This window comes from Cygnus olor, chromosome 1 (assembly GCF_009769625.2).
Source record: "Cygnus olor isolate bCygOlo1 chromosome 1, bCygOlo1.pri.v2, whole genome shotgun sequence".
Lineage (NCBI taxonomy): Eukaryota > Metazoa > Chordata > Aves > Anseriformes > Anatidae > Cygnus > Cygnus olor.
Window position 1 is genome coordinate 163,358,108 of NC_049169.1, and position 15,334 is coordinate 163,373,441.

Sequence of the window (15,334 nt, forward strand, 5' to 3'; positions counted from 1 at the left end):
CGTACCTAGCACCTAAGTTACTCAGCCTGATCTTTCATCGTGCTTTGTTATCAGCAACAAGAAATTCCAGATACTAGTGTTTTCATGTATGCTTTCCTGTTTGCACTGAGAGATGGAATGAAGAGATGTTATAGAGTATTTCTTGTGCACTGATACAGTAGAGAATGAATGTTCTGTTCCCATCTAAACACCGAGGGAATTGAAATTTGTCTTAATTGCTCTTAAATGTTTCTTAAGCCATTAAGAAAGGAGTGAGAAGAGGGGGAGAGACATGACAGGACAGAGATTACAAGCTGTGCTTATCTTTCAAAAGGTGTAATTTTGTTCTTTGAAGATTTCTAAGGTAATATGTTCATATCCAAAGGAGGAAAACCAAAATGAACTATGTTGTTTAGCTCTGATAATAGATAGGGAAATTATTAATCAACTCCTGTGTTTGTTTATAGTAGTTGCCTTTATTTCAGTGATGCTTCCTCTTGTCTTTCAAAGAGCTACACATATTTGCAACTAGGAATCCTATTTTGCTGTTTAGGTGTTCTACTTCAGTGGTTTTTAACTATTAAAGTTGATTAGCTTAATCTCAAGGTTGCTTCTTAACACCAAGCTTTTCAAACAGAATCATGAATGGGAAATACTCATTTGCTGATCCGTACTAGTCTTAAATCATTCTGAAACTGGTGGTTTTGTAGTAGCTGTGACACAGATGAAAATCCTACATACAGTAAGTTCTGTTTTTGTTTTAAATCTTAGGTTGCATATCAAGGTGATCCAGAAGGTGCCCTTATTCAATTTGCCACACATGAGGAAGCAAAGAAAGCTATATCGAGTACAGAAGCGGTATTAAATAATCGCTTTATCAAAGTTTATTGGCATCGAGAAGGCAGCGCACCACAAATACAAACTACCACGCAGAAGGTAGAGGATCTAAGTCTGTCTAGAGTTTTACGTAAAATACATTCTTTTAAACATTGTTTTTAAATGTTTATAGAAAGTGAGCTAAATGCTTTTAAAATAAGGAATATTTGATGTCATTCCTTTCCAAAAGTTACTCCATAATTGTAGATTTTTTTTACTTCATATACAAGGTTCAAGATTAGCAAGGTAGGACTGAAGATACTAAATGAAAGTACTTCTCTGACTTCTGGGGAATTATGCTCTATTATCTTGATGCTACCATCTGCTTGAATAACTTCTATTTTGCTTTAACTACTTTTTTTTTTTTTTTCCTTCTGGTGAACATAAGACAGTTATATTTATTTATGGTCATTTTCTTGAAATATGATCTCCATTTTCTTCCAAAAGGTTCTGCTTTTTCTAGTTGTCTTCTTCCTTTCCTGTTGGGCTTCCATACTGCTGTAGAAGGTTGCAGTAGAGTTGGTTTTACCCAAAGATAGATATGTTCACACACTCAGACACACGCACGGAGAGGAAGTGCAAATTCCACTGTAAGAGGGAGAGCTACATTACTCTAATTTTGTGGGAACAGAAGGGGACATTTTACATTTTTGGAGCACCTATTGGTAGTTGTCAAGCACATCGTAGCATTGGCAAATTTTTAAGAATACAAAATAGTAACTACTGTTACGGAGCTTAAATTCATAGACTGTGGCAAGCTAAATTGGATTTGTTAGCAGGCCTCGTGGTTCCACTGAAACATAAAAAGATGCTTGGATTCTCCCAAGTCATGTAGGTTATTGGATAGAGAGTTTTATCAGTTAGCTTCTGGCATAGCAGTTCCCTCTAAATACTTACGTATCCTCCCTGATTAGATTTGTTGTCACTGTGGAACAGTCTACACTGAGAAAACATGACAAAGACTTTGTAGAAGAAATATTATTGTATTTATATATGCTGATATAATAACTAAGTAATATAATAACCAGTATTAGAGGATTCTTTCAACTGTTGCTCTGGGTTTTTAATTCCTTCCCTTTTCTTGATGGTGTATGTCGTCATCATTGAGAAAAAATGGCCCAGTTTTCCAGATCAATCCTGCTGTAGGGTGTTTTAGGTAACAGTTTCCTTTGTCTCCTTTTGTAACAAATATTCTGCTTACTAAAACCCCATTTTTGTAGGTGAAGACACCCACCTCAGTAACTATCCTGTTACCATCCCTTAGGTTTGATTTTGGATTCAAATTTATAAGTATCCCTGATCTGAACCTGCAGTACTCGACATTATTTTCTAAGCTTGATTTACATCAGATCAGCCAGAAGAGGGCAGTGGAGTATGTCATTTGCACGAATACAGACATTGGCTCTCTAGAGTAGAATAGCTTGAATAGTCATTGCCATCAGTTTATTTGATGATTATGCTATCCGCCTGGGAGTATTAACTGTGTATTTACAACCAGATACCAGATCTTTATATCTGTGATTTTGCGAAACATGTTAAATAGTCTTAGGGATTTTAGTTATGTTGTTAGTTTCACAGCACACCACCTTTGATATGTAAACTTCAGTAGATTGAGATTGAATCCCAAGGTCAGGTGACAGTAATAAAGGTTCCTGCTTCACAAAGAACAACCTTTTGTCTCATGTCAGGAAACTACAACTTGAAGTCTACTATGGGGGCAAGTGGTCAGTAACAAAATTTAAACAGGAAATTAAAGTTTTAAATGTAATGCTTTCATTTTCTTCTACCCTTATGTACAAAAATTATCAAATCATTGAATGAGTAAACAGGTATTTTTAGTTCTTAAACCTCTACGGGGTGTGAATATTTACTTTCCTTTTTATTTAAATTAATATTTGTTGTTATAGCTACCATTAGTATGGAAACACTTTTCTTACAGTGCTTCAAGTACTATAGTACTTTTTATAGTATTTCAATTTTACAGTTTTTATAGTATTTCAATTTATAGTACTATAGTATTTTATAGTACTGCAAATGCTTTATGTATAGCTGACTTCTGGAATGGAGGAACAGATTAGGTGAGCTCTTGAGGGTTTCTTCCACTTCTGTTTGTTTTTTTTTTTTCCCATAAATACAATGGCAAGTTTGCTTAGAAACTTAGAAGCATAGGGTTGGTTTTTTTTTGGCTTAAGTAGAGTTTTTGTCAAAGAAAAAAAAGTGTTAGCTGTCAGGGTATCAGTGGTAGTTTTGAAGATTAGCTTCTGTTTTCTGATTCCTAAGTCCCACTAGTGCATGTCTCCATATTCTTCCTTCTTTTTCTCTTTTGTGCAAGTTAAATACGTAAGAGATGAAAAGGGATATATCAGTGTAAGAAGTGAGAATCTTTATGATACAAGTTTGTATTCTGCCATTCTCTAGGTGTTTGATGAAAGATTGATTTGTGAAAGGAATCACGGATGCCAGTTTTTATTCAGTTCAGTTTTGGATGGAAATTAAGATAGTCTAATTAGACATAATTAATGGAATCAGATCCAAGATTGTTTGATCTGTGAGCTGCATGTGCCAAATAAATGTTACAGCTGTATGCACTTCACAGTCAAAGTAACATCCTAAATCTCATGAAGTGTTTATTTTTGTAGTCAAGTGAAAAGCTATTGAATGATTGGAAAGTGTAAATATAAATGCCATTACAGGAATCGTGTGTATTTTTTGAACTGTATATGTAGTAGACTTTTGTTATTAATATTACGATGTGCTTTTCTTGGGGTGGGGGGTGTTACAGGTAATACAACCCTTAGTTCAGCAACCTAGCTTACCGGTAGTGAAACAATCAGTCAAGGAGCGATTAGGTCCAGTACCTGCAAGTAACATTGAACCTACAGAAGCACAGAGTGCCAATACGGAAGTCACTCAGGTACGTATGATCTGAAAAAAAAAAAAAAAAAAAGACAGACATTTTTCTTTCTGTATTAGGTTCCATAGTGTATAAATATATGCCAAGAAATGTATCAATTATAGTTAATCATACAGTGCAAATAAGCATTTACTGCTATTAAGTACATCTAATTTGACTGAGTGATGTTCTGATATTAGTTTTTCCTAAGTGCAATGATATGTGTCTTTTTTTTACCCAAGTGTGGTACTTAATTCTTTTTATCATAACTTTTTACTTAGTTCAAAAAACAAAAGACTCTGAAAATGTTTTGTTAATGTTATGCTAAATGTCAATTTTCAGATTTCAAAGTAAAGTTGATTTCTACTAAAAAACTAAATGCTACCCTTTTTAAATTCCACATATATTAAACATCTCAACCTGTTTGAGACTAATGGTCAGCATCTGAAAGTGTTCTCAGTATGTGTACATCACCCTTAAGAAAGAAGATAGTTGTAATGTCAGTCCAAATCATGACAAAATCTGGCATGTTACTCACATATGAAATAGCCTTTACATTTTGATTGTGTTGGAAGTATCTCATAAATAACAGTGTGTCACTACTTTAGTTTTCCTTCTGAAAAGGAAGAAGGCTGCACCTTTTAAATTCAAAAGGTTTGAATTTCTGATTTTAAATTCAAAGCACAGCTTCCTGCAAATGATGCCTGTAAATAGCAGCTTGTAGAACACAAAAAGTGAAGTGTATTTAAAAGGGTCTGTCTTGGAAATAATCTATTAGCATATTGTGGATTTCTTTAAAAAATAAAAACATGCAACAACATAAAGTATGATTCCACATTTGGCTGTATCTTTCTTTTCTCTAATATATTTACAACACATAGGAATATATTAGCTGTTGAAGTCCTATATATCCAAAATTCATTTTTCAACAGCTTTGATATTATTTTGCTTATAATGTTGCTCAGTAATCTATGATTTTATTACGTCAATCTTTTTTTTTTTTAAATCCCTAACATTTGGAATTATACAGGAAACTAAGTTATTATATTCGTAATGTTAAACATACCTGAAAGTTAATTTTGTGTTGTTTTCTTAGAATGTGACTAAATTATCTGTGAAGGATAGACTGGGTTTTGTGTCAAAGCCAGTTACTCCTGCAACTGAAAAGGTAAGAGAATCTCATATCCCCTTCCTCTCACATTTAACTCCCAAAGAATTATTTTTATTATAAAATCCCTTGTGTCAATATTCAGTTTGTTTCATAAGTAATGAATACAGTCATTTGTTAAAGCTTAGTTTTATGGAGTGTATTATATAGAAACTCTGATTAGCTGATAGCTAAATGATTACAATAAGAATAAAACATGCTAGGAGAGAAGCTGCTATTCTGTGTTTTTTGTTTTAATATGATAGATTCCATTTATTCAGTCATGAAAATAATTAGAAATGTTCTAGGATCCTGAGTTGTTAGAACAATGCCAAAATTCATTTCAAAAAATATATAAATGTTGGTACTGCATATGAATCTTTTTAAAGTCTTTTTCAAAAAAAAAAACCACAACACACAAAAAAAAAGTACACACACAAAAAAATCTCCAAACAACTGCTTTTAGGCTTTTGTGTCCCTTAAAAGGTGATGCTGTAAACATTTTTTGTCTTAATTGGTCTTACAATTTTGTAGTACTTACGAAAAGATGAAAGTGAAAATTAACCAGAAAGGACTAAGAGAGGTAAGGTGGGAGAGGTGCATCTGAATGGTAGTTAAGAGTTATATATTTTGTCCAGTAGTAGCAATTTTCATAACAGTTGTTGATGAAGTTTACTACTTTACTACTAAAGTTTATAAGGCATGTTTTCAATCTTTTTAGCACCTTAGGTCATGGTCTTCCTTGGTATTCATAACATTCATTTGAGGCAACTTCTGGGAGAAAGGCAGCAAGTTTTACCCAGTAACAAGATTCATCTGCCTAGTTATATACCTTTTCTGTTCTGAATTGGCTTTGCCTGAAATTAATCCAGTGCATTTCCCCCTATCTTACAGTGCATCCATTAATGATGATAGTAAAACTCATTGCAAAGTTACAGTGCTATGCTTTGCACACAAAAGTAACAATTCACTGTTGAGTTTTAAATACAGATGTCTCTGACTCATTTCCAAGCCAAGCAGTCAACCTAAATATAGTTATCTTGGCTTCCTGGCTATGTTCTATTGCATTCTTGTTGCCCTAAATTATTAAAATACATAATACTATGTATACCTGAACTACATTTTACATGTATATCGTATGTCTACTTTAGAAATAGGAAGTCTGCTTCAGTTTAAGTGGGAATACTTTTTTATCTTTCTGCAACAGCTGAGTTATGCTGAAACACCCTTCTACAAAGAGCAAATTCATGCTACAAAAGGTTTTTCCACTGTGTTGTCTTACAGTACAGACTGATTTTGATAAGCTGCTGGACTGTTCAGTGGATTGATTGTGAAGCAGCAGTTTCCTTTGGCATTTTTATTAGGGTTCTGAAACTTGTTTTGACCTAATACTTCTCCCTTTGCAAGGCAATGCTTTGCTTAGTTTGTTCTGATAGTGCTCTACGTCCATTAGAACTTAGTAGGTTTACAGCTGTCAAAAGCATAGATATCATGTCCTAGATGTTTTTCTGCTTCTGACTAAGTGCAGGGAATGGCAAGAACTTTACAGTAAGAAAGTAGGTTGGTTTGCCTCCCAAAGAGCAGGAGGAAATGGAGATGAAACACTCATCGTGGTGCCTTTTAAGATCTGGATAGGGACTTGCAGTTTATGAACTTGTGAAAAGTTTCACTGTTCTCTCTTGAATAACATTAAAAGACTTACAAGACCAGTAGCGTGTTGCTTCTTGCTCTTCTGTATTAGTTAATGCAGGTACATCTGCTGCAGCATCTCTCATTATTATTTGAGATGAATAAGTGTGGTTCGTTCAGACATGAGGAAATTTCAGGGCGAAAGGGATGTGTCGATATATTTGTTCTTTACTCAATCCTCTCTTTGTGATGTGGCCTGTCTTAAAGCTACTTTGTAAAAGGAACTACATAGTTGGGATGTACATACATTGACATGCTTCAGTAAGTTAATAAATACAATTAACTCCATCTCCTTTTTGATGGCCTGCTTAAAGCATTTTATATCAGCTTTTTTTTAGATCCCATAACATGCTTTTTTTTTTTGTTTTTCCATCTGCACCGCCTACTCTGGAAAATATCTATGGGAAGAAATAGTATCAATAGCACAATGAAGTGCAGATATTTTATATGAAGTGTTCCTGTTACTCTTATGATGTTTTGATCTTTTGTGTCTTTCTAAAGTTTTGTGCCTGTCCCTTTTTTTCTCCTGTTGTTGGGCATTGTGTCTTAGTTTATGGAGTGCATGGTGACCAGTAGACTGTGCATGCATCTTCTAATTTTCCATGTATATAAACTATTTTTTAACTTCTGGAGATGATACCAATTGCATAATTGTTGTGATTTGCTCACAAGGCAGCCAAGATCATGGCTATATCATCTCCAGCAGTTAGTCATGGATTTTTTCAGTACTAATATGGCCAAGATGTACTTTAAAAGAGTGTGATTAGAAACAGAACGTTCCAAGTCCTCAGGTATTGAAGAGAAGTGTATGTTAGAGAGGTTGTATAGCAGGCAACTATGCTCTCAGTAGGTCATGGAGAAATATCTGTATCTCCTTACAAACACTGGAAAGAGAGACGTAGGAGTCTTTTCCTTTCCTGTATGATGTTCAAGACTTCCCTATACCTCTCACCTCTTGTTGATTGTGCAAGCTGTATTTTGCACGAGCTGCATATGAGAAGGAACTATTTTGTCTACTTTGGACTTTAGTTTCTACAATTATGTTGAAATTTTGCCTAGAAAATTCATGCAGCTATGGAAAATTGTATTTTAAACTTCAAAATAAAAAAGAAAAAACTTGAGTTATTGTTGGGCAAATCAGTCTTCTGTTTTTCTTAATTATGCTCAAATACCTTAAATTTTACATATTTTAAACTTGGAAGTACATATGAAATGGAAAGGATTTATAATCTGATGTTTATAATTCTTATATATTTGATGTGATGCTGCCTCTTTAAAAGTTGGTTGACTTCAGCAATTCCAAATAAAATTGTTATGCCAAATTTTTATATTCGTATTATCAAAACAGACAAAAGAAAAGACATACATTTTTTAAGCAGTCATGTTTTTTTTAAAGAAAAAAAAGCACTGAAGTTCACTGGCAAAAAAAAAATAAAATGATTTCCTTCTATAGGTTTTATCCACTTCTACTGGCTTGACAAAAACTGTGTACAACCCTGCTGCTTTGAAGGCAGCACAGAAATCTTTGCCTGTTGTTTCCACTTCCGTGCTAGACTCTAATGAAGCACAGAAGAAAAAACAGGTAAATTAAATATGCTTCTTTATAAAATGGACCTAGATTGGGAATTTGTGACCACTAGAGAGAGTGCACTATATATATTCATCTCAAGAGCATAGATGAAACTAGCTACAAGATAAAATTTACTATAACTTTTTTTTCAAAGGACAAGAAAATTCAGTATTTGTTTTATTATTATTTCAGTGTAAGTTCAGGCAGCTTAAGCAGATGTAAAGCTCTTCAGTAGTTCAAAGTGCAAAGCACTTTTTACTGGAAACAGAATCTCCATGTTGAGGCATGAATTGTCTATTGTGAGTGACAAGGCAGCTTAGTAGTCACTGTTCTTCTCTCTTAAGCCTTATTGGAACTGGCCTTAATTCTCATTAAACTGGCCTTTTTTCCTCAGTATACTTTGTACTTGCAGTGACCAGTATTGTTTCTTCATCCGATAGAGCTGAGAACTGTATGACTGCATTTTATTGTTTCCAAGCTGTAGTTCTCTTGCATCCGTTTCTGTTTCTGCGTAGTACTAGAATTCCTCATTTTGAAGAGGAAGTGCAACAGAAATGTGTTTGGCCTTCAATGGGTCACTTAGTTGTAGTATAGCTTGCTTAGAATTTTCAAAGAGCCCAGTAAAGCTCCTTTTTTTAGGTTTATTCTTGCCCTTCCTAAAAACTAAATATAGGACATTTACCTCACTGGCTTCAAATCACAAATTAAGAGTTGAACATTAAGTTAGGTTCAGACATAAGCATTGAAAATAGTATAACCATTATACTACTAAGCTTATTGGTAAACTTCTATATCTAATGTCTAATATAATTTGAAATAGCAGATTGTGGCTGCATGTCAGTTGTGGCATTGGTCCAGACTTCAAAGAAATCACTTCTAATTTGGAGATTTTATTTCATATTTGTCCCCCAAAACATGTTTTTCAGAATTAGAGCCTTTACCTTTCAAGGTAAGAAACTGAGTGCTTATGAAATGCTGAGAAACTTGGAATGAAATTAATGACTCATCATAACAGTTTTTTTTTTTGAGAGAAAACACTGAAGACATGCTAAATGATAGGTTCTTTTCTCTTCTGCTCTTTTCCTGTCTTCAGAAATTATGATATACTAGCACTTGTGGAAAAACATGGTTTTGTGGGACTCATTCCCTTCTTCCTTCTTGTCACCCTGGTTTTTCTTAGAATTCATTCCCATGTCTTATCTTTCCTTTCCCTGTGGAAAAAAGATTGCACACTATATTGCAAACCTAACATTTCACGCAGCAGAATTTGCCAGTATTTGGAAAGACATGTACAAACCTTACTACTATTTCTTTTTTTATGGCTTTTGTGCCTTTACACTTTGTATATGGTAATCCACTTGCAGTCTGATACCAGTTGATTGGTGATCAAAATCATCTTCTGCCATTTTTATCCTGTTAAATATGTTATTGTTAAAGCTCTTTATTGCTTTCTGCAACTATCCTGGTGCCTAAGACCTTTTACATTCTGTATCTGAGAGCAATTGCTCTCTCTTCAGAAGCATTGAGCTGAGTGCAGCAGCTGTGGCCATCTCCTCCTACATTTCCTTCTGAGTGCAATATGTCACAAATTAATCAGTTTCAGTTGATTATGATTTGCTTATTGGAATGCCAAGATTCTGTTTTTAGCAGACACAAAAGAGATGATTTTCTGTGGGTAACATTTCAATTTTAGAAAATAGAACGTATTTTGTTTCTGGCCTGGAACGGTACTGGAGAGTGTGTTTAATTGATGGACTTGATTTACAGTAGCTTTCAAGATCACATCTGTGCAAGTATGAAATCTTGTATGCTTTACCTCTTGTGGTGGTGTGTTATTTTGCCTTTCAGCTTTTGGTGGAGTTGTGCTAAGATTATATTTTATGTAAGTAATGAGGTCTTTCCAGCACATACGCAAATAAAGATAACCACATTAGTGAATGATCTCATGATGCTTTGATTTCCAAAACATAAATATTTCCTTTCGGGACTTTGACTTTGTTATTAGTTTTCTCCTGATATTGTAAGTTACTATTTTACAGCTATCAGATATGGTGTATTATGCTTCTGAAATTGTTTTTCAAAATCTACAAACTTTCTGTAATTTTTTAAATGTTTTTAGGAAGCGTTACGACTTCAACAAGATGTGAGAAAAAAGAAGCAAGAAATCTTGGAGAAGCACATTGAAACACAAAAGGTAAACTGTTAGCACTATACAAGGCCAGCAGTTCAGTTGTAGAACTCAGTTCACTTGAAAATATTTCAGAATTTGTTGGCAAGAGCTGCCAAACTGACTTAAAATAATGTGCTGATGCTAATTCAAGGGGAAACATGCTAATTTTTTTAAGTTTAGAGTTTTAATCAAACTTGTCATGTTACTTCACTTAAACTCGAAGCACCTACAATTTAGATGCTTTTTTTTATTTGAAATTAAAAACTTTAGGTGCAAAATGTGTGCTTTTGGCGAACAAGTGCAAGTCAGAGAGTTCTATGCTTGGCAAGAGCAAGAGAGGTTGTTACTGAAAAGTACGCATGACTGCACTCAAGCTTGGGAGGGGAAGAAGGCCAAAATGTCAGTTAGGTTGAATTCAAATATTGGAATAATTTCAATATGTTCAGCAAGTCTGTCCAAATAAAAGAGAGATGCTAGATGTTCATTAGCAAATTAATTAACCAGAGATTAAATTATCTGAATATAAGCTGTTAAAAGCCTTTCTTATTGAGTTTTGAAGATCATAGCAAGGGAAATGCAGTATTCTATTTTTCCATTAGCTGTGGTGAGTACAGGAAAACAGATCTGTAGGTGTAGTTTAAAAGTAAATTTTTTTTTTAATTGGACAGATGCTGATTTCGAAGCTGGAGAAAAATAAAGCCATGAAGTCAGAAGATAAAGCAGAAATCATGAAAACACTGGAAATATTGACTAATAGCATTACCAAGTTAAAGGATGAATTAAAGGGTGTATCATCAGGAGGAGGGACTCCTCTAAAGAGCATGAAAACTAAGACTCAGGTACTCAAGTTTTGGTCAGCTTTCTAATAAAATGAATTTACATGTTTACGTCACCAGAACGAAAATATGCAGCCACATCAGAGGTATTTAAAAGTATGCTGTTTTAATTTTGAAGTCTTCTATGAAGTGAGATTGTTTTTGCTCTCTCTCTTTAAAGGAGCATAGTTAATTTAAAACCAGTGCTGTTGTCTAGAAGTTTTACCCACTGCTACGCAGATACTATAGGAGGCTATAGCAAGGTGGGGGCTGGTCTCTTCTCCCAAGCACCAAGTAATGATGAGGAAACGGCCTTTAGTTGTGTCAGGGAAGGTTTAGGTTGGATATTAGGAAAAACTTCTTTAGTGGAAGGGTTGTGAAGTATTGGAACAGGCTGACCAGGGAGGTAGTTGAGTCGCCGTCCTGGGAGGTATTCAAGAAACTTGTAGATGTATTGCTTAGTGACATGGATTGATGGTGGACTTGGCAGTGCTAGAACTAGATGATATTAGAATCATTTAGGTTGGAAAAGACCTCTATGATTCTGTGATCATCTGGAAGATACCAAAACAGAAATCCTATGATTGTCTTTTGCCTTATCCAGTCTTTTTAGTCTGTTCATTTTGTACATTGTTAATAGAAACAACGAAAATAGTATTTCTTACGCAAAAGGCTTATCATTGTGCAACACAGATATCCACTGGTCAGGTTAAATACCCAAACCAACTCCTTCATGAAGCTAGTTGACTACTGAACTGGTACATATTTCTTGTTTGTTTGTTCTTTTTACATTGCTGAAATTGAAATGTTTGCAAAATGTTTTAGATAGAAGATTATACTGGTTGGTATTCCTTTGATTTAGCTATCCATGTTTGGGTTGAACCTGTTGAGAGGAGTTTCTCTTCTGTGCTATAATTATTGCTAATATATTGCTATAACCTGTTTCTTGACTCTGCTTAAAGATGCAATTACATTACCTTTTTTAAATACAGTATTACTCTTTTTGTGGAAGTATTTGTTCCTAAACAGATGACAACATGATAAAGAGTTCAGCGAGACTTCGAGAAATAATAAATTTTTAAGGAGTTTTTAAGAGGCATGTTAAACATATTACAGGCTTTTCTTGCTTTATTGAGTGAGGAAGTACGTAACAATAAGGGGCTAGATTTTTATGCAGTGTATTTTCGAGCACACAAAAACACTTGATCTTTTCTTGCTATTTTCATTCGGTTCTTAGATCTTCTGAATGCTTAATCATCTGTACTAAAGTTTGGGATTCTGTTGTAAAAAGCTGGTGCAACGTTACAACCCAGATTTAGTTTAAACAGGTCATTAGTTTTCATTTTGACAGAACATTTCTAATGCTTAATTTTACTTAGAAATATGGGCATTGAAAGTAATTGCAGAATAAATTACAGTGATGTACAGCTACGGAAAAAAAAACTAAAGAAGTACTGAAATGACCTGTATGTACTCACTGTAACTTCTTTCCTTGTTTGTCAGTCAGGAAAAAGTTGGAAGCAGTGCATCCATATCCTGAAAATGGACATAGAGTGTGATTACTGGGAGTTGGTTTATACCTCTTAGAATGACTACAGTTGCAGTGGAATAAATAACTGTTTTAGGGGGGGAACAAGAGTTAGTAACACCAGTATTCAGACACTGCTATTTAAACTAATCTTTTTTTGTAAATGAGAGATTTTTCTGATGTTTTCGGAGAAAATTGATGCTGTCTGGTGAGGAAAGTATTTCTTAGAGGTCGTAGATGAAAGAAGTTAACTTCCTGTAGAGTGAATTTGAGCCATAAAAGTCCTAGGAATTGGCAATATTTTCAAAGTTGCTTTTGATTTTTTTCCCCAGTCACTTTCTTGTTCCTAGTATGCTTGGGAATGGTTTCCCAGATTATTTGCTCCATTATCCTCTCAGGTATCGTGATGAGACTGACCAGTATGTACTTCCCTAGATCTTCCTTGCCCTACTTGAAGGTCAGAGTGACATTTGCTTTTTCTCAGTTCTGAGGAACCGCCCCCAAATGCCATGACCTTTCAAAGATAATTAAGATTGGCCTTGCAGTGATATCAGTGAGCTCCCTTGGTACTAACCATCACATCTATAAGGTCTCAGGGATTTGTGTATGTCCAGTTTGCTTAAATGTTTGCTGACTTGAAACTCTTCTAACAAAGATAAGTCTTATGAGTAAAGACTTGAGGAGAAGGTGACATTGAGTACCTTGGCTGCTCCCACATCTTTTGCTACCAGGTCCCCTTCCGCATTCAGTAGTAGTGGGTCTGTATTTTTCATAGCATAGTCTTCCTTTTGTTGCTGATAGACCTACAAAAGCTTTTTTTTGTTCCTTACCAGGTGGGCTTTGGCTTTCCAGAATAGTACCTGCATGCTCAGGCAGTCTGTCTGTATTGCTTCTCTGTGGTCTGAGCCTGCTTCCACCTCTCCTACACTTCGTTTTTAGATTTTTGTTAGGAGTTCCTTATTCATTCATACAGGCCTCCTGCTGTTTATTTCCTGCATGTTTTGGAAGGTGGGGGATATGATTCTTGAAAATCAACCTGCCCTTGCAGCTTTAGCAAGGACCATGAGGTGGCTTCCAGTTGCCTAAAGAAGGCCTCATTTACTGCTTCTACCTGATAAGATGGTGTGTTTTAGACACCCACTGCAGTGTCTCCCACATTGGTCTGCCATCTGATAAACTTTCAGCTGGCTCATCATCTGTCTGTAGGCAGAGCTACATGCATTCACACTTCCCTCACACGCAGAGGGCAACTCCTGTTTCTCCCAGGCCTGGCCTTCCTGAAGAGCCAGTATCCATCCACTGCAGCACTCCAGTTGTGTGTCCCTGCAGTGCTTCTGTAGTCTCTATGAGATTGTAGCCTTGGAACTGTGCGGACATCTAATTCCTCCTCTGTGTTCCCTGTCACTTGTATCAGTGTACGGGTTCTTTAGAAAAGCACTGATTTCCCTCAAAAATAGAGGTCTTCCCCTACAATACTGTTCTGTAGGCCCTCCTTTATTTATACGTATTGATATGTGGAAGCTTGAGGTTATCCCTCTTCAACCCGTTATGTTGATCTTGGGATCACTTCAGTCCATTTAGTCTATTTAGTTGGCAACCTGGTCCACCAGTTCCTCATGTGACTTTAGTTTTTATGCAGTAAAAGTGAGATGATACACTAACTTGAATTAGAGTTTTTAAGCAATTCTTCAGGCATTGTTTTATTTATTTTGTAATATGGAAAGTGAAGAAACAGTTTAAATGCATTTCATATTGGACAGAACGTCTATACTGTAAAAAAGCTGATGTTATTGATAGCTTTCTTCTTAGGGAGATAGTGTATTAACTATGAGCATTGTTTTGGTAACATTTAAAAGAGAAAAAAACATCTGAATTTTGTGAAAGGGAGTAATTAAGACCATCCTTCAGTTAAAATATATTACTTTGACAATTTTCTGAAAGGCTTTGCACAAGGTTCTCTTGCATTTTATTAGCTGTTAAATCCTGGGCAGTTCAGAAGTCCCTGCAAACTTGCAGGAATAGTTATGTATGTGAGGCCCATGCAGGTGTGTCGTTATCTTTACATATTTTTGTCTGTTCCAGTTCATGCAGATTACAAAATCCCTTTCTCCCGAGTGTAGAAACATTTGCTGCCTCCTGCTATGTCTTGAAGGAGGCATTATCTTCTTGAGACCAGGCACAGCTCTATAAAAAGGGGAGTCTTCATTAAGAGAACTAAAAATAAACCTCAAAAGTCTAGAGACTTTATGACACCAGGGTCACTGACTACTTCGTGAGTTCTAGCTACTGGTCATTAAGAAATTTCAGAAGTGATTGTTTTGTCATGTCATTTATTTAGTATAACGCAGTGGGATTGGAGAGAAACAGTTTCCAGTTTTGAAAACTTTGAAAACCATTATACAGGAGATGATTTTTTGTGGTTGCTCTAGATGGTGAAAAATGGGGATGAAAGGGGTTCAGGTTGAAGTTGCCAGTTGAATAACCCAGCTTTTTTTCTTTTAAAGCTTCCAGGAAAAAAAAAAAAGAAACAAAAAATCCCCTTCTTTATCATTCAGTGGTGATACTTGGTTTCCAACTGTCACAACTGCGAAACCTTCATCTCTTGACAACCAGCCTCTGAATACATTACATGCTGTGGTTTTGAATCAACGGGTGTAAATGTAAAAC

At 35.3% G+C, this 15,334-nt stretch overlaps 1 protein-coding gene across 4 annotated transcripts in view; it reads left to right on the forward strand.

The window, feature by feature from the left end:
* The window catches only part of RBM26 (RNA binding motif protein 26), a 52,417-nt gene that overhangs the window by 24,516 nt on the left and 12,567 nt on the right, over positions 1 to 15,334 (forward strand). For 2 of the 4 annotated variants that reach the window (XM_040539138.1, XM_040539145.1), the window contains exons 12-17: positions 751 to 915; positions 3,638 to 3,769; positions 4,845 to 4,916; positions 8,038 to 8,166; positions 10,274 to 10,348; positions 10,993 to 11,163. In XM_040539138.1, the coding sequence (XP_040395072.1) occupies positions 751 to 915; positions 3,638 to 3,769; positions 4,845 to 4,916; positions 8,038 to 8,166; positions 10,274 to 10,348; positions 10,993 to 11,163 (744 nt within the window). The remainder of the gene's footprint in view (positions 1 to 750; positions 916 to 3,637; positions 3,770 to 4,844; positions 4,917 to 8,037; positions 8,167 to 10,273; positions 10,349 to 10,992; positions 11,164 to 15,334) is intronic. The other 2 variants (XM_040539156.1, XM_040539162.1) reach the window with 1 other exon arrangement.